Raw genomic sequence first — 24,594 nt, forward strand, 5'->3', positions numbered from 1 at the left:
TATTTGCAAATTATGGTGGAAAATGTGGTTGTCTCACCCAACCATCTTAAGATGAATGCACTACTTGTAAGTCGCTCTGGATAAGAGCGTCCGCTGAATGACTAAAATGTAAATGTAAAGGCTTTCAAATTCAAATGTAGCCAAAATGTTTTCCCTCTCATGAACACGAATTGATTAACGCCAAGTTCAATGAGACTTCAATTTGTATAATTGACTCAATTTTCTCCATTCCAAAGACAGAAACTGTATAGAGGTGGAAAAAAATATTCTCTCCTCGCCTAGTGAACGGTTTGCTATGCAAAACACGAGGCATGGATGAACAGTCCTAGATGATATACCCCCCTACTACTACAACCTAACACTAGTTCCACCAGAGTACACAGACCAGACAATATGACTCAGTAGAAGATGCTAATTTGCAATTCAAGGAAGCCCATGTTGCTTTAATGCTTTTGATGCAACCAATCAATGTTTGTTTATCAAATGCACTGTTAATTTCACCCAGCAGTACTAGAGAGCATTGCAACACTTGACCATTATAAAAAGGGTAACTTTACCCTCCCTTGGCCTGTATTACAAATTGCACCCTATTCCCTATGTAGTGCGCAAAATATGCAGTTTTTTGTTTTTTTACGTGTTATTTCTTACATTAGTACCCCAGGTCATCTTAGGTTTCATTACATACAGTCAAGAAGAACTACTGAATATAAGATCAGCGTCAACTCACCATCAGTACGACCAAGAATATGATTTTCACGAAGCGGATCCTGTGTTCTGCCTTTCAACCAGGACAACGGAATGGATCCCAGCCGGCGACCCAAAAAAACGACTCCGTAAAAGAGGGAAACGAGGCAGTCTTCTGGTCAGACTCCGGAGACGGGCACATCGTGCACCACTCCCTAGCATTCTTCTCGCCAATGTCCAGTCTCTTGACAACAAGGTTGATGAAATCCGAGCAAGGGTAGCATTCCAGAGGGACATCAGAGACTGTAACGTTCTTTGCTTCACGGAAACATGGCTCACTGGAGAGACGCTATCGGAGGCGGTGCAGCCAGCGGGTTTCTCCACGCATCGCGCCGACAGAAACAAACATCTTTCTGGTAAGAAGAGGGGCGGGGGCGTATGCCTTATGGCTAACGAGACGTGGTGTGATCACAGAAATATACAGGAAGTCAAATCCTTCTGTTCACCTGATTTAGAATTCCTCACAATCAAATGTCGACCGCATTATCTACCAAGAGAATTCTCTTCGATTATAATCACAGCCGTATATATTCCCCCCCAAGCAGACACATCGATGGCTCTGAACAAACTTTATTTGACTCTTTGCAAACTGGAATCTCTACATCCTGAGGCTGCATTCATTGTAGCTGGGGATTTTAACAAGGCTAATCTGAAAACAAGACTCCCTAAATTGTATCAGCATATCGATTGCGCAACTAGGGCTGAAAAAACCTTGGATCATTGTTACTCTAACTTCCGCGACGCATATAAGGCCCTGCCCCGCCCTCCTTTCGGAAAAGCTGACCACGACTCCATTTTGCTGATCCCTGCCTACAGACAGAAACTAAAACAAGAAGCTCCCACGCTGAGGTCTGTCCAACGCTGGTCCGACCAAGCTGATTCCACACTCCAAGACTGCTTCCATCACGTGGACTGGGATATGTTTCGTATTGCGTCAGATAACAACATTGACGAATACGCTGATTCGGTGTGCGAGTTCATTAGAACGTGCGTTGAAGATGTCGTTCCCATAGCAACGATTAAAACATTCCCTAACCAGAAACCGTGGATTGATGGCAGCATTCGCATGAAACTGAAAGCGCGAACCACTGCTTTTAATCAGGGCAAGGTGACTGGTAACATGACCGAATACAAACAGTGCATCTATTCCCTCCGCAAGGCTATCAAACAGGCTAAGCGTCAGTACAGAGACAAAGTAGAATCTCAATTCAACGGCTCAGACGCAAGAGGTATGTGGCAAGGTCTACAGTCAATCACGGACTACAAAAAGAAAACCAGCCCAGTCACGGACCAGGATGTCTTGCTCCCAGGCAGACTAAATAACTTTTTTGCCCGCTTTGAGGACAATACAGTGCCACTGACACGGCCTGCAACGAAAACATGCGGACTCTCCTTCACTGCAGCCGAGGTGAGTAAAACATTTAAACGTGTTAACCCTCGCAAGGCTGCAGGCCCAGACGGCATCCCCAGCCGCGCCCTCAGAGCATGCGCAGACCAGCTGGCCGGTGTGTTCACGGACATATTCAATCAATCCCTATACCAGTCTGCTGTTCCCACATGCTTCAAGAGGGCCACCATTGTTCCTGTTCCCAAGAAAGCTAAGGTAACTGAGCTAAACGACTACCGCCCGTAGCACTCACTTCCGTCATCATGAAGTGCTTTGAGAGACTAGTCAAGGACCATATCACCTCCACCCTACCTGACACCCTAGACCCACTCCAATTTGCTTACCGCCCAAATAGGTCCACAGACGATGCAATCTCAACCACACTGCACACTGCCCTAACCCATCTGGACAAGAGGAATACCTATGTGAGAATGCTGTTCATCGACTACAGCTCGGCATTCAACACCATAGTACCCTCCAAGCTCGTCATCAAGCTCGAGACCCTGGGTCTCGACCCCACCCTGTGCAACTGGGTACTGGACTTCCTGACGGGCCGCCCCCAGGTGGTGAGGGTAGGCAACAACATCTCCACCCCGCTGATCCTCAACACTGGGGCCCCACAAGGGTGCGTTCTGAGCCCTCTCCTGTACTCCCTGTTCACCCACGACTGCGTGGCCACGCACGCCTCCAACTCAATCATCAAGTTTGCGGACAACACAATAGTGGTAGGCTTGATTACCAACAACGACGAGACGGCCTACAGGGGGGAGGTGAGGGCCCTCGGAGTGTGGTGTTAGGAAAATAACCTCACACTCAACGTCAACAAAACTAAGGAGATGATTGTGGACTTCAGGAAACAGCAGAGGGAACACCCCCCCATCTACATCGATGGAACAGTAGTGGAGAGGGTAGTAAGTTTTAAGTTCCTCAGCATACACATCACAGACAAACTGAATTGGTCCACTCACACAGACAGCATCGTGAAGAAGGCGCAGCAGCGCCTCTTCAACCTCAGGAGGCTGAAGAAATTCGGCTTGTCACCAAAAGCACTCACAAACTTCTACAGACGCACAATCGAGAGCATCCTGGCGGGCTGTATCACCGCCTGGTACGGCAACTGCTCCGCCCACAACCGTAAGGCTCTCCAGAGGGTAGTGAGGTCTGCACAACGCATCACCGGGGGCAAACTACCTGCCCTCCAGGACACCTACACCACCCGATGTTACAGGAAGGCCATAAAGATCATCAAGGACAACAACCACCCGAGCCACTGCCTGTTCACCCCGCTATCATCCAGAAGGCGAGGTCAGTACAGGTGCATCAAAGCTGGGACCGAGAGACTGAAAAACAGCTTCTATCTCAAGGCCATCAGACTGTTAAACAGCCACCACTAACATTGAGTGGCTGCTGCCAACACACTGACTCAACTCCAGCCACTTTAATAATGGGAATTGATGGGAAATGATGTAAAGTATATCACTAGCCACTTTAAACAATGCTACCTAATATAATGTTTACATACCCTACATTATTCATCTCATATGTATACGTATATACTGTACTCTATATCATCTACTGCATCCTTATGTAATACATGTATCACTAGCCACATTAACTATGCCACTTTGTTTACATACTCATCTCATATGTATATACTGTACTCGATACCATCTACTGTATCTTGCCTAAGCTGCTCTGTACCATCACTCATTCATATATCTTTATGTACATATTCTTTATCCCCTTACACTGTGTATAAGACATTAGTTTTTTGGGGGGGAATTGTTAGTTAGATTACTTGTTGGATTATTACTGCATTGTCGGAACTAGAAGCACAAGCATTTCGCTACACTCGCATTAACATCTGCTAACCATGTGTATGTGACAAATAAAATTTGATTAGAATTTTGACCAGGGCCCATAGGACTCTTGTCAACAGCAGTGCACTATAAAGGAGATATGCCTTTTGGGATGAATAAATTGGGTTTTGAAATGAAGTTAATTGAGCTGTCCACAGCCCGGGGGTAATTACATTACCTGGTGGTATTCAGACAGGATGCCGTGCATGTCTGCCACGTCCTCACTAGAGATCTGCTTAATGACCAGCGTGCGGTCATAGGAGGTCAGGAGGATCCCCTCCCCCTGGGCGTCCCCACCTCTTACAGGAGGGCTACGGGTCAAAGAGACCTACAGGGATGAGAGAAAAATAGGGTCGTATTCATTAGTTCGCACCTATTTTTGTGCTTCTACATCTGCATTGCTTGCTCTTTGGGGTTTTACATTCAGTAAAAGCACTTTGTGACAACTGCTATTGTAAAAAGGGCTTCATAAATAATCCTGATTGATTGGAAAAGTTCAGGAAGTCCCACCCCATATCAATCCGTTTTCTTCTGTTGATGATGACGATCTTAATATTTAACCTATTGCTTTAGTAGTCATTTGGCTCTGGATGGATTACTGGCATCCATACATGCACATAGGGAGTGGATGAAGAGGAATACTCCTTTTGAATAATGCGCTGTGTCAAGATGTATCAAATATATTTATACACACACAAAATTAGTATAACCAAACTAGAGGTCAACCGATTAATCGGAATGGGCGAGTAATTAGGGCCGATTTCAAGTTCTTTAACAATCGGAAATCGGTATTTTTGGGGGCCGATTTGCCGATTAAAAATATATATGTTTATATATACACACACCTTTATTTAACTAGGCAAGTCAGTTAAGAACACATTCTTATTTTCAATGACGGCCTAGGAACGGTGGGTTAACTGCCTCGTTCAGGGGCAGAACGACAGATTTTCACCGTGTCAGCTCGGGGGTCCAATCTTGCAACCTTACAGTTAACTAGTCCAAACGCAATAACGACCTGTCTCTCTCTCGTTGCACTCCACAAGGAGATTGGCTGTTATGCGAATGCAGTAAGCCAAGGTAAGTTGCTAGCTAGCATTAAACTGATCTTTTCTACACATGGTTAACTACACATGGTTGATGATATTACTATATAATATCTAGCGTGTCCTGCGTTGCATATAATCTGACTGAGCATACAAGCATACAAGTATCTAAGTACCTGACTGAGCGGTGGTAGGCAGAAGCAGGCACGTAAACATTCATTCAAACAGCACTTTCGTGCGTTTTGCCAGCAGCTCTTCGTTATGCGTCAAGCATTGCACTGTTTATGACTTCAAGCCTATCAACTCCCGAGATGAGGCTGGTGTAACCGAAGTGAAATGGCTAGCTAGTTAGTGCGCGCTAATAGCGTTTCAAACGTCACTCACTCTGAGACTTCTAATAGTTGTTCCCCTTGCTCTGTATGGGTAACGCTGTTTCGATGGTGGCTGTTGTCGTTGTGTTGCTGGTTTGAGCCCAGGGAGGAGCGAGGAGAAGGACGGAAGCTATTCTGTTACACTGGCAATACTAAAGTGCCTATAAGAACATCTAATAGTCAAAGGTTAATGAAATACAAATGGTATAGAGGGAAATAGTCCTCTATATCGGGCAATTAATCGGTATCAGCTTTTTTGGTCCTCCAATAAAATCGGTATTTGCGTTGAAAAATCATAAATCGGTCGACCTCTAAACCAAACATTAGGAACACCTTTCTAATAGTTAGTTGCACCCCCCTTTTGCCCTCAGAACAGCCTCAATTCGTCGGGACATGGACTCTACAAGGTGTCGAAAGCTTTCTACAGGGATGCTGGCCCATGTTGAATACAATGCTTTCCAAAGTTGTGTCAAGTTGTCTGGATGTCCTTTGAGTGGTGGACCATTCTTGATACATGTGAAACTATTGAGCATGAAACTCAGCAGCAGTGCAGCTCGACACAAACCGATGCGCCTGGCACATACTACCATACCCAGCTCAAAGGCACTTAAATCTTTTGTCTTGCCCATTGTCCCTCTGAATGAGAAACATACACAATCCATGTCTCAATTGTCTCAAGGCTTTAAAATAGTTATTTATTTTGTCTCCACCCCTTCATCTACACTGATTGAAGTGGACTTAACAAGAGACATCAATAAGAGATCATAGCTTTCACCTGGTCAGTCTGTCATGAAAAGAGAAGGTGTCCTTAATAATGTTTTGTATGCTCAGTGCCTTCAGAAACTTTTTCCAAATTTTGTTACGTTACAGCTTTATTCTAAAATGGATTACAGGCCTCTCGGGTGGCGCAGTGGTTAAGGGCGCTGTACTGCAGCACCAGCTGTGCCACCAGGCTCTGTCGTAACAGGCCGCGCCAGGGAGGTCCGTGGGGCGACGCACAATTGGCATAGCGTCGTCCAGGTTAGGGAGGGCTTGGCCGGTAGGGATATACTTGTCTCATCGTGCACCAGCGACTCCTGTGGCGGTCTGGGCGCAGTGCGCGCCAACCAAGGTTGCCAGGTGCTTCCTCCGACACATTGGTGCGGCTGGCTTCCGGGTTGGATGCGCGCTGTGTTAAGAAGCAGTGCGGCTTGGTTATCGGAGGATGTCAGAGCAAAAACCAAGCCATGAAGTTGAAGGAATTGTCCTTAGAGCTCAGAGACAGAATTGTGTCAAGGCACAGGTGCCAAAAAACACTTGCAACATTGAAGGCCCTCAAGAACACAGTGGCCTCCATCATTCTTAAATGGAAAAAGTTTGGAACCACCTAGAGCTGGCCCCCGGCCAAACTGAGCAATTGGGGGACAAGGGCCTTGGTCAGGGAGGTGAACAAGAACCCGATGTTCACTCTGACAGAGCTCTAGAGTTCCTCTGTGGAGATGGGAGAAACTTCCAGGAGGAAAACTCTCTCTAAAGCCCTGCACCAATCAGGCCTTTAGGGTAGAGTGGCCAGATGAAAGCCACTCCTCAGTAAAAGGCACATGACAGCCCGGTTGGAGTTTGCCAAAAGGCGCCTAGACTCTCAAACCATGAGAAACAAGATTCTCTGGTCTGATGAAACTAAGATTCAACTCTTTGGCCTGAGACTAATCAGGATCGAGGCAAAGATGAACAGAGCAAAGTACAGGGAGATCCTTAACAAAAACCTGCTCCAGAGTGCTCAGGACCTCAGACTGGGGTGAAGATTCACCTTCCAACAGGACAACAAACCTAAGCACACAGCCAAGACAACGCAGGCGTGGCTTCGGGACAAGTCTCTGAATGTCCTTGAGTGGCCCAACCACAGCCCAGACTGGAATCCCATTGAAAATCTCTGGAGAGACCTGAAAATAGCTGTGTAGCAAAGCTCCCTATCCAACCTGACAGAGCTTGAGAGGCTCTGCAGAGAAGAAAGGGAGAAACTCCCCAAATACAGGTGTGCCAAGTTTGTAGCATCATACCCAAGAAGACTCGAAGCTGTAATCGCTGCCAAAGGTGATTCAGACCCTTTACTCAGTACTTTGTTGAATACTTTTGTAAATGTGATCAGTTTTTTTATTTAATACATTTGAACAATTTCAAAAAAAGTTTTTGCGTTGTCATTATGGGGTATTGTGTGTAGATTAATGAGTTTTTTTAGTTTTTTAAATCAATTTTAGAATAAGGCTGTAACCTAACAAAATGTGGAAAAAGTCAAGGGGTCTGAATACTTTCTGAAGGCACTGTACATCAACACTCGTACCTGGTAGTCGAGATCCTCAATTCCGAAGCGCTCCCTAAGATTCCGGAACACTTGAGGACAGTATTCTTTAAACTTGAAATGTCCTGGTAGATTCTCTCTGCGAAAAAAAGGAATGGAATTCACACATTTGCAGTGTTTACTAGCCTCTCCTTCATCGCTCCCTCTCTCCCTCCATACTTCTGTCCAAGCCTCATTTGTTTTGGCATTTTAAACAGAGTAGTAACATAGACCTGCTGGTAGATAGGCCAATTGTATTATGTATATTTAGAGTAGGTATTAACATGAGTGAGCGAAAACATTACTTGTTGAAGAAGTGGTTGTTGACTTTGATCTTAGTGTTGGCTTTGAAGTCATCAGGCAATAGCATGACAGGAACAGGCACTTGGTTTAGGTCATTTATCTGCAGAAATAAGTACTCCCATTAGCTAGAAGACTTTCATCATGGTTAGTGCTATCAGGGACCCTTGTAAAGTCCCTACCCACAAATCTAACCCTTACCTTAAAGTGTTACTGACAGTGTTTTAGCAACAAGCGAGCACTTTGTAATTTTCACACATTCATAGAATGTTTGGGAATTACGTAGAGTATGTGAAAATTATACAGGGGGAAAGCGGCCGTGCATTAGGACAATTAATAGACACTGCAGTTAATAAAACCTAATAAAAAGATTGGTCTTGTCCAGGACCAGACTCTACACCATAGCCAATCAGAGATACCTCAGGCATATATGCAAATAAGCCATTAGCCACACGGGGCTGCCATCTTTAACTATAAACTAGTGATGGGAGGTTCAGCTCTTTTTACTGACAAAATCTTTGACTCGTTCAGTCAAAAGAACAGATCTACTCATTTCTTTCATTTGAGTCAGTAATTCCCAGAGCACCCTGGACCCCCTACCGACAAACTGAAAACTTAAGAGTCATGATTCTACAAGCCTCTGGTTCACATGTCGTTCACCATAGGGGGCTATTGGAACTATCATTTGTGACAGACTTGTAAATGTGCGCTTTAAAACAATGTACATTACATGACCAAAAGCTCATCAAACATCCAATTCCAAAATCATGGGCATTAATATGGAGTTGGTCCCCCCTTTGCTGCTATAACAGCCTCCACTCTTCTGGGAAGGCTTTCAACTAGATGTTGGAACATTGCTGCGGGGACTTGCTTTCATTCAGCCACAAGAGCATTAGAAAGGTCGGGAACTGATGTTGGGCGATTAGGCCCAAAGGTGTTCGATGGGGTTGAGTTCAGGGCTCTGTACAGGCCAGTCAAGTTCTTTCCCTTCACTGGAACTAAGGGAACTAGCCCAACCCATGAAAAACAGCCCCAGACCATTATTCCTCCTCCAAACATTACAGTTGGCACTATGCATTGGGGCAGGTAGCGTTCTCCTGGCATCCGCCAAACCCAGATTCGTTCGTCGGACTGCCAGATGGTGAAGCGTGATTTATCACTCCAGAGAACGCGTTTCCACTGCTCCAGAGTCCAATGGCAGCAAGCTTTTCACCACTCCAGCCATCATTTGGCAATGTTCATGGTGAATTTAGGCTTGGGTTTCTGGCCAAGCAGCCGCACACATTTCATGAAGCTCCCGACAAACAGTTCTTGTGCCAACATTGAATCCAGAGGCAGTTTGGAATTCGGTAGTGAGTGTTGCAACCGAGGACAGGCCATTTTTACGTGCCCCGCGCTTCAGCACTTGGCGGTCCCATTCTTTGAACTTGTGTGGCCTAACACTATGCGGCTGAGCTGTTGTTGCTCTGAGATGTTTCCACTTCAAAATAAAAGCACTTACAGTTGACCGGGGCAGCTCTAGCAGGGCAGAAATTTGGTGAACTGACTTATTGGAAAGGTGGCATCCTATGAAGATGCCACGTGAATGACTCTTGGCGGAATGCATTGCTTGATTCCCGTGAGGGTGATAAGTAGCCTAACGACTCAAGCTAAATTATTTCGCTGCTCTGTTGTTCGCTACATACTTCATATGTAGGCAAGGGTAAAGTAACTATGGATAGATAAGAAACAGCGAGTAGCAGCAGCATAAAGGGGGGCGGGCAAAGCAAATAATCCAGGTGGCCATTGGATAAAATGGTAAGCAGCCATGGCTTGCGAGTAGAAGCTCGCTCTGGCACCGCTTGCCGTGCGATAGCAGAAAGAAGAGTTTATGACTTATGTGACTGGAGTCATTCACAATTTTTTGGGCCTTCCTCTGACACCGCCTAGTATATAGGTCCTGGATGTCAGGAAGCTTGGCCCCAGTGACGTACTGGGCCATATTATTATGTTACTGTTATGAAAGTTGTATTGTCAATTTTGTTTTGTATTTAAACGCCACTTTAAATGTGTACATGACACTGCAACAAAATTTCCCCATGGGGACAATAAAGTCAGTAAGTATGTACTAGCCTCTGTAGCGCCTTGTGGTCAGATGTCGAGCAGTTACCATGGCAGGCCGTGACGCAACCGGTCAGGATGCTCTTAATGGTGCAGCTTTAGAACCTTTTGAGGTTCTGGGGACCAAATCTTTTCAGTCTCCTGAAGGGGAAAGGTGCTGTCGTGCCCTCTTCACAACTGTCTTGGTGTGTTTGGACCATGATAGTTCATTGATGATGTGGACACCAAGGAACTAGAAGCTCTCGACCCGCTCCACTACAGGCCTGTTGATGTTAATGGGGGCCTGTTTGGCCCTCCTTTTCCTGTAGTCCATCATCAGCTCCTTTGTTTTACTCGCATTGAGGGAGAGGTTTTTGTCATGGTACCACACTGCCAGGTCTCTGACCTCCTCCCTATAGGCTGTCTCATCGTTGTCGTTGGAGTCGTGCTTGGCCATGCAGTCATGGGTGAACAGGGAGGCCCCCGTGTTGAGGATCAGCGTGGCGTATGTGTTGTTGCCTACCCTTACCATCTAGGGGTGGCCCATCAGGAAGTCCAGGATCCAATTGCAGAGGGAGGTGTTTAATCCCAGGGTCCTTAGAGCTTAGTGACGAAATTTGTGGGCACTGTGGTGTTGACTACTGAGCTGTAGTCAATGAACAACATCCTCACATACGTGTTTCTTTTGTCCAGGTGGGAAAGGGCAGTGTTGAGTGCGATTGAGATGGGTCATACTTGGATCTGTTGGTGCAGTATGCGAATTGGAGTGGGTCTAGGGTTTTCAGCATGATGGTGTTGATGTGAGCCATTACCAGCCTCTCAAAGCACTTCATGGCCACCGACGTGAGTGCTACGGGGCAGTAATAATTTAGACAGGTTCCCTTCGCTTTGTTGGGCACAGGGACTATGGTGGTCTGTTTGAAACATGTAGGTATTACAGACTCGGTCAGGGAGAAGTTGAAAATGTCAGTGAAGATACTTGCCATTTGGTCCGCGCATGCTTTGAGTACTCCGTCTGGCCCCGCAGCTTTATGAATGTTGACCTATTTAAAAGGTCTTGCTCACATCAGCTACGGAGAGCGTGATCACACAGTCGTCCGGGAATGGCTGGTGCGCTCATGCATGCTTCGGTGTTGCTTGCCTTGAAGCGAGCATAAAAGGCATTTAGCTTGTCTGGTAGGCTTGCGTCTCTGGGCAGTGCGCGGCTGGGTTTCCCTTTGTAGTCTGTAATATATTTCAAGCTCTGTCAGCCAGTGGATTCAATCTTAGTCCTGTATTGATGCTTTGCCTGTTTGATGGTTCGTCTGAGGGCAAAGCGGGATTTCTTATAAGCATCTGGAATAGTGTCCCGCTCCTTGAAAGCGGCAGCTCTAGCCTTTAGCTCGATGTGGATGTTGCCTAACAGTCCATGGCTTATGGTTGAGAAATGTACGTACGGACACTGTTGGGACGACGTCGTTGATGCACTTATTGATGAAGCCGATGACTGAGGTGGTATACTCCTCAATGCCATTGAATGAATGCCGGAACATATTCCAGTCTGTGCTAGCAAAACAGTCCTGTAGCGTAGCTTCCACGTAATCTGACCACTTCCATATTGAGCGAGTCACTGGTACTTCCTACATTAGTTTTGCTTGTAAGCAGGAAACAGGAGGATACAATTATGGTCAGATTTACAAAATGGATGGCGAGGGAAAGCTTTGTATGCATCTCTGGTTGCACATGTGACATGCTGGTAGAAAAGAGGTAAAAATGAATTTAAGTTTGCTTGCATTAAAGTCCCCGGCCAATAGGAGCACCACTTCTGGATGAGCATTTTCTTGTTTGCGTATGGGCTTATACAGCTCGTTGAGTGCGGTCTTAGAGACAGCATTGGTTTGTGGTTGTAAAGACAGCTACGAATAATATAGATCATTATCTTGGTAGATAGTGTGGTCTATAGCTTATCATGAGGTACATGGAAGGTGTAAACATGCAGTTGATAGAAAGCAAACAAGCTGGAGATGAGTCTGAGGACTGAGTATATCTCATGTGTATGGCAGTCTACGGCCCTGTCATTGCTTTCTAGAGACCACACTGGCTAACTTTTATATATAGAGCAAAGCCCATAACACAGTCCATTATGATGTGACACACACTTGACAGTCAACGGTCAATAATAGTTAGCCAGCAGCAAGTTGGCTAACGTTAACCTAACTAACGTTACTTAGCCTCCTAGTGCTATCTAGCTTGTTCTCGGTACAGTTCGTTTAGCTCACGTAAACATTAGCTACATTTTTACTGAATGCGCATTTACATGTGATAAAGAACGTTAGATAAGTTAGCTTGGTAACTAGCTAACGGAATGTCAAAATTAGCTGGGTTGGTTAACGTTAGCTAGCTAATAGGCTAAGCTAACGTTATCAAAACGGACAATGACAACATAATGTGTTATACTCACCGAATGGTTTACACCCCACATAAAAACGCTCAAGACTGGGTCACTGGCACGAAATACCTTCACCTTCTGCTGCACAAAATGTTTCTTTTTGGTTTTGGTTTTTGGGGCCAATATCACCATTGGACTGGAAACAGCGTTACCGATAGAAGCCATCGCGAAGCTTGCCTTGCTTGGGAACTTTTTTTTTTTTTTTAATTCTCCTGATTCTTATCTTCCGCAAACTCAAACTTTATTTTCTCTTCTCCCGATTCTGATCTTTTGCAAACTGACTTCCTCGTCACCGCGTAATGCAAATCAAAGGTTAACCGTGCCACGCGCAGAATTTAGGCAACACCTGTAGCTGTTCCTTCTAAATGCAGGTTAGTAAGTTAGTTGTAGGCAACATTTGTGCTTGTTCTAACACTCATTTTGGATTTCAAATTAGTCTGTCTACTCAATATATATTCCAGTCCAGCTATTCTCGAACAATTATGGGGAACTGACATGCAGTCCAACTGTCCAGGTGTGATAAACCAAAGATATGTGTTACAAATAATGTCACTTTCATGAGTTCTTACTTACTATAACTATCCTTTCACAGTATTTCTGCTATTACTGTAGCAATGCAGAGAATAAAAGCAGGCTATGAAAGTAAGTCAGCTAAGTCATGTATCTAATGTATTCCATTGAAGCCAAAATTGTACTTTTTGATTAATTGATCATAGAGGAATTGCAGCCCTCGTGCGCTCTCTCTCAAAGCAGTGCTTTGTGCAGAACTTTCTGCCAACCCATATAGGCCACCACCCAGTGGCGATTTTAGCATGTACATCTTGGTGGGGCAAACTCTGAAAAAATGTGGCCGTTGCATGCCAGCAAAACCACTACACAACACAACACTAAACAATACATTAATTGCACTATAACGGTGAAAAACAGTTCCCATAAACTGTTAGGGCCTACATAAAGCTGTCCCAACAGCAGTCCCAACACCTTACCACTGCTCCACCTGGCTGTCAGTGGAGCCTTGTCTGGCAGCGAAACAGTTCATTCAGCCTCAATTCCTGCCTTTTAAAAAAGCATAGCTGATATGGCTGACTTGCTTAAACAAATGTGGTTTCTACTGACAATTGAGATGTACAAACTATGGCATAAGCGGGCAACAAGCGGATAAGAGGCAACCCATAATTCCGATTAAGACATTAATGAGCGAGGTAGGACAGATGTAGTCAATATAACTATTTGTTCAGCACTTTTGAAATGTACAGCGACAGAATTCAGAACATGGGCTCTTCTTACAGTGTTCTCCTCGTACACCAAGTCAGAACTGTATGATAAATAAAGGGGGCATATAAGCAGACAATGAAAGCTCTTTCAATATTCGATGATTACATTTCTGAAAACTGGTTATAGGCTACATGTGCACCACCAAGTCAGAACAGTAGGTAACATTAGAGGTGGAAAAATATCAGATTATTAGGGAGAGGCACATTGGCTACTAACAGCTTACTACACAACATACACTTAGTATTACTTTCTTAGCTACAGTATACATATCTCCCTGGCATATTACATCATGTATGCAGCAGCATACAATACATTTTTGGACTCACCTTGTTGTACTGTGCTCACTTGAACAGGAAGGTGGCGCGATGGTCCTTTGTGAGCAAATTTTGTAATCAAGCTTTGTCATCAAAGTCTGGCCTTCTTTGGATTTATGGTGCTTTCAAGACAAATGGGAACTCAAGGTCGAATCATGAACAAGGTCAATTCATAATGACGTCAGTGATCTTCAGGTCGTGGCTCTTGAAAGAGGCCTGAGTTCCCGACTTACAATGGCAGAAATCATGCTGGATTGACAGCATGGCCAATGTTGAATGTTTATAATTTTAAGCTTGCAAAAGAGAACCTTAAACTGAGAATCGGGACCACACACCCACTCCACTGTATAGCAGGCTAGTGATTGCTTTGCAATACTTGCAGTTAGCCACTGATTCCTTCCAAACCACTCATTGTTGAGTTTGCGATTTCCAACTTGTTGTATAATGTTTATGGCCGATGAGCACTGATACATTTTATCTATAATTTCTCTTCATTATTTCTCTTCATATGACAAGGTTTAAAAAGGATTGCCAGTAGATTGTCTACTTGATTCATGATAATGACTGCTAGCTAAGATTTTGAAAGTGTGATGTTGACATGATCAGTCCAATCAAAGCTACTGTAGATATAACGTGATTTGACGTCATTTTATCTGTGGCCAATGACCTTGAGCCTTCTTGGATGGGCACTTCTAATGTAACTCAATGGCAGCATCCAAGGGGCTTGAATTTTCGAGCTCTACCCTTAGACTTGGCAGTGATGTAGAGTCCCCATGAGTGACAGGACACTGAGTCAATCACGCCGCAACTAGAGAACATTACCAACCCCTATGCTCCTTATTTTCCACTGGTTGCCCCACCACCACCACAGAAAGCACTGAGCTAGGCTGAAACAACGTTGATTCTACCACTATGTGCCCAGTGGGGAGTTGTGTGCATCCCAAATGACACCATTCCCTATTTAGTGCACTACTTTTGACCAGGGCAGAATATATAGTGCACTAGGGAATAGGGTGCCATTTGAGACACAGACCCTCCTCTCGGTTAGCACTTCTGACATACTATCTCTCATATGCCTTGGCCACTAATAACTAAATCATTGCACCAGCATTGCTCTTAGTAAGTAATTTAACATGAAGGGGTGTGGTATATGGCCAATATACCACGGCTAAGAGCTGTTCTTATGGACAACGTGGAGTGACTGGATACAGCTGTTAGCCTAGGTACATTAGCCATATACCACAAACCCCAGAGGTGTGTTATTGCTATTATAAACAGATTGCCAATGTAATTATAACAGTAAAAAGGTTTTTTTTTGTCATACCCGTGGTATATACGATCTTACATACCACAACTTTCAGCCAATCAGCAATCAGGGCTCGAAACACCCGGTTTATAATAGAGGATATACCACAAGCAATGTTAATGGCATAGCATTTTGATCTGTCTTCCATCTGAGCACATTTTAAATAGTTGATTCTGTGCACAGAGAAGGTAGCTATAGGATGTCTCCTATATTCACTCTCCTACGAATAGCAAATGTAACCATTCTAGATACAGAAGCAGGACATGTGGTGTGATTTAACAAAGGGAGCTGCTTACTTTCCTGCATTATCTTCTGCGAGACCTGTATTTCAAATTATTATGCATGGACAAATTGGATATTCTATGCGGTTTCCTTGGAAACAGGCATGTGTCCTTGTATACTGTAAGTGCCAGAGCAAATGGTCCTTTGTATCCCCTAGACATGGTAGAAAACCTGCATCATACTGATGCCTATTCATTCTATTAATTCCTAACCTGTTGATTTATTTGTAACTTGATCTGGAGGTACAGTTATTAGATATTTTTGGAGAGACAGTTATCAGATCTTAATTTGAACAGAAAACAAATACTTCAAATCAGGGCCATGATTTTAAATCAACTCTGACATAAGAGAACAAAGTGGCTAGCTGAGTAGATATGCTGTGCTACATTTGGCTGCTACACAGATGTGGTGCTTCAAACTGTGACTATGACTAAGCACCTTTGTAAAATGAATGCGATCCAATCCCACTACAGCCACTGCACTGGTGGAGCTCACAAATAAAACACACCGTAATGCTCTGTTATATTAATATATGTATTTATTTATTGTTATCCAGTTTGATATCATTATATTTTATTCTTACATGCCCCCTGTGCATGGACCTAGCATCACAGCAAAGAGATTGGCACAACAAGATTGGTGGGAAATAGACACCATCTAATCACACAGTTCATCACACAATTTAACGTTTTTTTGTGAGGACTTGGGAAAGACAATTAAGTAACTGTAACATATTTAAATTTACGAAAATGAGCATTGTAATAGGATGTGCCAAAAGCAAATCATTACCGTGATACATTCCAATATTAAATGGTCAAAGTATAAATAAAATAGAAATCTTGAAGTAAAAATCATAACAGTTGAATTGTTCAGATGTGTGTGGTGAATTTTGCCATGAGGGTGCTACTGTCGCCAAAGCACAATGTTGTCCATAGCAATGAAATAAAATAACCTCTGTTTTTTGAAAAATGAAAAAAATGCTGACAATATAAAAATACATGGCATTGTAGTTCATTAAATAAGCCAACAATTTATATATAAAATATTATATTGATGTATATAAAAATATGCTTAACAACTTCTTGAAAAGCGTAACAGCCATAAGCGTCTTTTGTCTGCCACTTCAGAACACACTGTCAACCACAAAAATCCCAAATATGTACAAACAATCAGCTATCAGAGCAGTCGGAACGTCATTTCAACAACAATGGACTGTTTCACATGACTGTTTTTCTGACGCGATTGTAGGATAAGTGTCAAATTCAAGCAGTACTACATATTCCAAAATAAATTAAATAGAAAAGGAATATTCTTATATTGTATTAATTAAATATCATAATGTCAGTGTATCTTTGGAGAGAGGGAGAGAGGATGGTGACGTAGACATGTTTTCAAACATTGTGTCACACCAACATCAGCGTGACAGTATTTCAGCCTACTGAGTCAATAACAAACACAGGCAGTGTCAGCTATCCTATAAAACAGAACATCTACAACGAACGGACAAAGCCAGGATAAGAGCCAGGGAATTAATCATGGAGAAATACAGCTGAGATATCAGTTAGTTGAGGCAGTGAGTAACAAAGTGGTAATGTGAGCTAGGTAAGCTATAGCACATTGTCACACTGAATGATTCAGAGGACTGGTATTGTAGCTGCAAACTGTTGAACATTAAGCTGGATATTGCTACTGTAGTACTGTAGGTGTGTGTCTTTGTTGAGATGTTTCTTGACTAGAGGACTGTAACCTAATTTTGGGTAATTTCCATAGGAAGTGGTTAATCCCTGGTTTCTCCTGTCGAGGCAGTGTCTAGCACAAGCTAAAGCCACCCCCTCTCCATGTCCTGCTCCTCCTCCTCCTATTCCCCTCCTCTAGGCTCAAAGTTGTGGGACAGAGACCTCCCTCAATCTCCATCGCATGGTAAAGTGCCGTCTTCGCTGGCACGTGAGGACAAGGCGGTACCCAGCTCGTCCACACACCAACAGAGGCCACGCTGTATACCCTTGGAGGAACGACACTGTGTTGTGTGACAGGAGAGAGAATGATATGTCATCATACCACAGAACTATTGTCTGCATGCCCAGAGGTCCTGAAAGAAAAGTCTTCTTTATCCAGAGCCTCTGGCTGTAGAGATATTTTTGGGCTGAACTGAATAGAGAGATAGCATGCAACTAAATAGAGAGATAGCATGCAATTAAATAGATGGATAGCATAAACACATACACGGGAAAATATACATACACATGCAAATATTCACGTCAGCAAACATGTCGCTCTGTATCTACCTGCTTTTTCCTGTAGAAGCCCAGAGTATCACAATTGGGGATATAGATGTCACGATCAGACAGGAAGATAGTGAGCTCAACACCACGCAGAACACTATTGAGCAGCTTACGGCAGGGTGCCTAAACAGAACAAGGATACATTGATAAACATAGTAACTACACCTTGATAAAAATAGTAACTACACATTGATTCATACAGTAACTAAACATTGATAAATACAGTAACTATACATTGATGAATACAGTAACTACACATTGGTCAATACAGTAACTACACATTGGTCAATACAGTAACTACACATTGATAAATACAGTAACTACACAAGCAGAAATGCTTATTAAATGACAGAAAATGCAGAGAACCCTTAACTTAAGTATCCTATTGAAGTAGCTACAACATGTGTGGATATCATAGGACATGTATGTCAGTTATGGAGCATGAAGCCAGAAGCTAAACATATTGTATATCACATACTATCATGTCATTATATAATGATATTGTTAGACAAAGGCTGTGCCTTTTCAGGTCACTGAGACAGTGGTTTGAAGCAACTGTGACTATATAGACAGTACAGTGCATTCGGGAAAGTATTCATAACATTTCTTTGCTTTGTCATTATGGGGGTATTGTGTGTAGATTGGTGAGGGGAAAAAACAATTTAATACATTTTAGAATAAGGCTGTAACGTAACAAAATGTGGAAAAAATGACATTCCGGATGCACTATATTTGTTAAATTATAGAAACAAATTGTGTGTTGTGTTTGATCGCAGATCAACCTCCTTTTGTAAAGTGAAAAATCCAAGGCCACCACAGTCGAGTCTAAACTTGACTGATTCACATCATGGCTTATTAGTTCTGCCACGCAGCTGCAGACACATCATGCCCCATATGGCTGCAGAATGCTGTCACTGTATCACCTAGATAGCACAGAAGCTTCAGTAATAACTAACTCTCCCAGGCTCCTTCCATCATACAGTATCTATCTGTATGAATATGAACACATTATGTAATCAGCTCTACATATTTTCTCACATTTAAGCAGGTGTGAGTAAGTGTACATAGAAATCATTATTATCTTCATACTTGGATAAAACATACCTTTTCTATTTCACCACTATGCGAAGGATGTGGACCTATAGGAGAGAGCAGCATATTAACAATAATGCATTAAATCAGGGCATTATTCGGAACCTTAACCCATCTCTAATATCATTATATAAGTTAGAAGTATTTTATTTCAAGCTGTTGCAAGACATGAATCATCAAGCATATACTGGATACCGGTGTATATTTCCCATGAGTATAGTTCCTGTAGTATGTCCTCACTAAGGGATCGCAGTGGCTTAGTCTGAACAGTAGGTGGAGAGCTTGCAATGAAAAGCAGCATAATCTGAATGTGGGTGACAGCGTGACACTCATTCAGTGCTGTCAAGAAAATGCACACGCACAGATCACAACCTCTCTTTGAAATGCATGTACAGTACCATAACCATACACATCACATGTATCATGAGGCATACCTACACAAACACACATACTTACACACACACACATATTTACACAAGCTACCACGTACTAATATGCCTTAACAGATCCTCACAACTGTCTGTTCATCATAGTGTAGCCTAAATTCCATTTATTCCATGACTGATGATATGCTGCTCAAGGCAACATTTGAGACTTCTAGTTCCAAAGTCCCTCAAATTAGATTTTGATCACAAGTAGGATTGCAAAATTCCGGGAACTTTCAATAAATTCCCTGGTTTCCTGAAATCCCAGTTGGAAAATAGGAAACTTCCAACCAGGATTCTGGAAAACCAGGGAATTTATGGAAAGTTCCCGGAATTGTGCAACCCTAGTCACATGACTCCAGAGACACTGCAGCATAGAAATCAAGACCATGCAGCCCTTTCAAATCCATGTTTAGTGCTTGTCATGCATCTAACATTAAATGTCATACTCATATGATAATACAGTACTAGCATTTCTATTTGGTGCATGCCAACATCACATACAATATTCACACTGATGATGAGAGATTGTGTGTCCTACTACATGCTACCACAGCTACCCCCTTAATAAACTAATCTGTAGTATACTTGCCCTAACACACACAACACAGCGCTGAATTGAATACTATTAGAGGTGCTGGTGGTGTGTGTCTCAGTCTTACCTGTGGGGTGGGGCCTCTCCGTGGGACTGGTCCTGCTGTGCTTGGTGCAGAAGCCCCTGCCCTGCAACAGAGCCTGGAGAGGGCTGTGTTCCTGAGGAAGAGGCACGCAGCGCAGCCCCTTGGCACAGCTCATGGTGTACACACCACAGGGCTCTCCCTGGGCCAACATTGATGTACTGCCTGCCTGCCCAATATGTTCGCGGGGGGCCCGACCTGGTTCTTTACACGAGAAACAACCCTTGTAGGGTCCCAAACGGTTAGCTAGAGTCGAAGATCCGCAGTGAGCAATCAACAACAAGATAATAGTCGTTAAGTTAGAAAGGAGAGGCATTTTCTGTCCAGGTCTCAGGTTCAGCTCCACACTCTCTCTTTCTCCCTCCCTCTCTCAGTCAAATGTGGCTAATGCTATTTCTTCTCTCCTGTTTCTCCGTCTTCTTTCTGTCTCTTCAGCTTTGCTTGATGCTTAGCCGGTTTAATCTCAAGACAGCCAGGAGTCCTCTGCAGTGCTAGAGGAGACAAACGGAGACCGAGACACAGCAAAGCAGCAGCTTTTAAAGATCTGAAAGGCGGTGATAGAGAGGGAGAGAGAGAACACAGTTATGACACCTTCAGGGGCTGGGACTCAGAGAGAGAGAGAGAGAGAGGATGAGGGAGAGGAAGGCAGAGAGGGAGTAGAGGAAGAGGTGGGGGTGGTTTATTTTCCTTTTGGAAATGATCAAAATCTCCCCCACCTCTTCCTTTCAACCCCCCATTAAACAGTATACATTGTGCAACATACACTTCTCCCCGTTATACTTGGTTGTGAGACCATTCTGGTCATATTTTCCATGGTAGCAATTAAACAAAGCTATTGCATTGTATTCAACTATATGGACTGCAATGTTTAGCACTATAAGACTTGTTCTAATGCTCTGTCAACCCCGACCAGAGAAGAATACAGAGTACTGATTGGATCTTGCAAAACAGGCACTAAATAAAAAGATAACTTTGATAAATAAATTAAAACAACAAAAGTTGATCGAATTGCAGAGAGGATAATGAACTGTCTGTGTACAGGATAAAGTTAAAATAACCAAACAAATAGCTTATTTTATCAGTACAATGTAATAATGATCTACCTAGACGTGTGCCAAACGTTATTCAAGAAAGGTTCCCAGAAGTAGAAGTGTTTTAATATAAACTGAAAGTGGATTGCCATGAAAAACATTTTTCAGCAGCTGGTGTATCTTGTTCTTACCTTGTGTAATGCATGTGCATAACTATAGCCCATTGGTTTGCTCAACTTTTTCCAAATCAAACAATGTTGAATGGATTGGTATCACTCCAACAGGGGGACTATCCCACCTCCTGACAAACTATAGTGAACATGATCGTTGAGACCAGGGATGACAGGGCTTGATGATGGTCGGACTGGGTATTTAACACATTATACACTGAACAGAAATATAAATGTAACATGCAACAATTTTAAAGATTTAACTGAGTTACAGTTCATATAAGCAAATCAGTCAATTGAAATACACTGACCAAAAATATAAACACAATATGTAAAGTGTTGGTCCCATGTTCCATGAGCTGAAATAAAAGATCCCAGAAATGTTCCATACGCACAAAAAAATATTTCTCTCAAATGTTGTGCACAAATTTGTTTACATCCTGCTAGTGAGCATTTATCCTTTACCAAGATAATCCATCCACCTGACAGGTGTGGCATATCAAGAAGCTGATTAAACAGCATGATCATTACACAAGTGCACCTTGTGCTGGGGACAATAAAAGGCCACTCCAAAATGTGTAGTTTTGTCTCATAATACAGTTGGCTCTAACCAGAATAGAAAGAGGAGTGGGAGGCCCCGGTGCACAACTGAGCAAGAGAACAAGCACTGGGGCCTCCCACTCCTCTTTCTATTCTGGTTAGAGACAGTTTGCGCTGTTCTGTGAAGGGAGTAGGGTAGCCTAGTGGTTAGAGCGTTGGACTAGTGACCGGAAGGTGTCAAGTTCAAACCCCTGAGCTGACAAGGTACAAAATCTGTCCTTCTGCCCCTGAACAGGCAGTTAACCCGCTGTTCCTAGGCTGTCATTGAAATTAAGAATTTGTTCTTAACTGACTTGCCTGGTTAAATAAAGGTAAAAAAAAAAAAAAGCGAGTAGTATGCAGTTTCTTGTCAATTTCTTGCATGGAATAGCTTTAATTTCTCAGAACAAGAATAGACTGACGAGTTTCAGAAGAAAGTGCTTTGTTTCTGGACATTTTGAGCCTGTAATCGAACCCACAAATGCTGATGCTCCAGATACTCAACTAGTCTAAAGAAGGCCAGTTTTATTGCTTCTTTAATCACCACAACAGTTTTCAGCTGTGCTAACATAGTTGAAAAAGGGTTTTCTAATGATCAATTAGCCTTTTAAAATTATAAACTTGGATTAGCTAACACAATGTCCCATTGGAACACAGGAGTGATGGTTGCTGATAATGGGCCTCTGTACACCTATGTAGATAGTCCATAAACAATCAGCCGTTTCCAGCTACAATAGTCAACATTAACAATGTCAACACTGTATTTCTGATCAATTTGATGTTATTTTAATGGACAAAAAAATGTATTTTCTTTCAAAAACAAAGACATTTCTAAGTGACCCCAAACTTTTGAATGGTAGTGTACATACTGACCATAATAGAGAAAGGGCTGAGGCAGGCAGCAGCTAATAATGCAATCCATCTATCCATTCAACCGTTCAACATTTGCTTCACAGGTGCGATCTTCAAGAGATCACTCTCACCCATTCTGAGACTCACAACTCTTCATATTTCATACCACTTACACATATTAGGCATAGAATAGCAAAAGAGATGGGGGTATAATGCATATTAGAGTACATTTTATTGGTCTTGTCCAAATACATCAAACAACAATATAATGCATAAACCAGCCTTTGCTGGAGGATCATATGATGGCACATAGAATTAGAATGATTCAATAGAATTAGAATGACTCTAATAGACCATAGAATTAGAATGATTCAATAGAATTAGAATGACACTAATGAACCCATATAATTAGAATGATTCAATAGAATTAGAATGACTCTAATAGACCATAGAATTAGAATGATTCAATAGCTTTAGAATGACTCTAACGTACCCATAGAATTAGAATGATTCAATAGAATTAGAATGACTCTAATGTACCCATAGAATTAGAATGATTCAATAGAATTAGAATGACTCTAATAGACCATAGAATTAGAATGATTCAATAGAATTAGAATGACTCTAATAGACTCTAATAGACCATAGAATTAGATTGACTCATCTATTTCTATTTATATGGGTTAGAGCTCCATAGGTTAGAAATCCACTCTTATCTATAGAGCATATTTGTCATTGTGTTGGGTGTTGTAGTTTGTCTTACTACCATGGTGTAGCCTAAAGCACTTAAGTAAAAATACTTTAAATTACTACTTAAGTACTACTAAACTACTGCCTGTTCACCCCGCTGTCATCCAGAAGGCGAGGTCAGTACAGGTGCATCAAAGCTGGGACCGAGAGACTGAAAAACAGCTTCTATCTCAAGGCCATCAGACTGTTAAACAGCCACCACTAACATTGAGTGGCTACTGCCAACACACTGTCAATGACACTGACTCTACTCCAGCCACTTTAATAATGGGAATTGATGGGAAATGATGTAAATATATCACTAGCCACTTTAAACAATGCTACCTTATATAATGTTACTTACCCTACATTATTCATCTCATATGCATACGTAGATACTGTACTCTATATCATCGACTGCATCCTTATGTAACACATGTATCACTAGCCACTTTAACTATGCCACTTGGTTTACATACTCATCTCATATGTATATACTGTACTCGATATCATCTACTGTATCTTGCCTATGCTGCTCTGTACCATCACTCATTCATATATCCTTATGTACATATTCCTTATCCCCTTACACTGTGTATAAGACAGTAGTTTTTTTGGAATTGTTAGTTAGATTACTTGTTCGTTATTACTGCATTGTCGGAACTAGAAGCACAAGCATTTCGCTACACTCGCATTAACATCTGCTAACCATGTGTATGTGACAAATAAAATTTGATTTGATTTGATTTGATTTGATTTGGGGAGGGTATCTGTACTTTACTATTTATATTTTTGACAACTTTTACTTTTGCTCCACTACATTTCTAAAGAAAATATGTACTTTTACTCCCACGCATTTTCCCTGACACCCAAAAGTACTCATTACATTTTAATTCTCTGGCAGAACCGTAATATGGTCCAATTCACACACCTGTCAATATAATGTGTTGTCATCCCTACTGCCTCTTATCTGTTGGACTCACTAAACACAAATACTGTGTTTCTAAATTATATAAAAAGTTATATTGTGCCATCTGGTTTGCTTAATATCA

At 42.5% G+C, this 24,594-nt stretch overlaps 2 protein-coding genes across 4 annotated transcripts in view; both read right to left on the reverse strand.

Moving 5' to 3' along the window:
* LOC112216340 (phosphatidylinositol 5-phosphate 4-kinase type-2 gamma) overlaps positions 1 to 13,267 on the reverse strand; it is a 33,285-nt gene extending 20,018 nt beyond the window's left edge. The window contains exons 1-4 of one of the 3 annotated variants that reach the window (XR_002948306.2): positions 12,541 to 12,999; positions 8,027 to 8,124; positions 7,725 to 7,821; positions 4,169 to 4,318 (exon numbers count right to left, since the gene is read on the reverse strand). Coding sequence is in view for 2 of the 3 variants with exons in the window: in XM_024376250.2 (XP_024232018.1) it covers positions 4,169 to 4,318; positions 7,725 to 7,821; positions 8,027 to 8,124; positions 12,541 to 12,693 (498 nt within the window). In the remaining variant the exon portion in view is untranslated. Of the gene's footprint in view, positions 1 to 4,168; positions 4,319 to 7,724; positions 7,822 to 8,026; positions 8,125 to 12,540; positions 13,000 to 13,101 lie in introns of those variants that run through there. The other 2 variants (XM_024376252.2, XM_024376250.2) reach the window with 2 other exon arrangements.
* A 2,958-nt stretch (positions 13,268 to 16,225) lies between these two features.
* LOC112216342 (insulin-like growth factor-binding protein 5) lies at positions 16,226 to 20,789 on the reverse strand. Its single transcript, XM_024376255.2, has 4 exons — positions 20,167 to 20,789; positions 19,092 to 19,126; positions 17,991 to 18,110; positions 16,226 to 17,722 (listed from the first exon to the last, which is right to left on the reverse strand). Exons 1-4 carry the CDS (start codon positions 20,495 to 20,497, stop codon positions 17,609 to 17,611), a joined length of 600 nt encoding a protein of 199 aa, XP_024232023.1. The 5' UTR covers positions 20,498 to 20,789; the 3' UTR covers positions 16,226 to 17,608.
* Positions 20,790 to 24,594: the final 3,805 nt, after the last annotated feature.

This window comes from Oncorhynchus tshawytscha, linkage group LG16 (genome assembly GCF_018296145.1).
Source record: "Oncorhynchus tshawytscha isolate Ot180627B linkage group LG16, Otsh_v2.0, whole genome shotgun sequence".
NCBI lineage: Eukaryota > Metazoa > Chordata > Actinopteri > Salmoniformes > Salmonidae > Oncorhynchus > Oncorhynchus tshawytscha.

Bases quoted from the DNA above. Each gene is read 5' to 3' on its own strand.
- LOC112216342 (XM_024376255.2), bottom strand. From the start codon at position 20,497: ATGCCTCTCCTTTCTAACTTAACGACTATTATCTTGTTGTTGATTGCT. The intron at 18,111-19,091 runs GTATGTTTTATC...TGTTCTGTTTAG, and splicing joins ATAGTGGTGAAATAGAAAAG to GCACCCTGCCGTAAGCTGCT. The intron at 17,723-17,990 runs GTAGATACAGAG...CACACAACACAG, and splicing joins GCTTCTACAGGAAAAAGCAG to TGTCGTTCCTCCAAGGGTAT.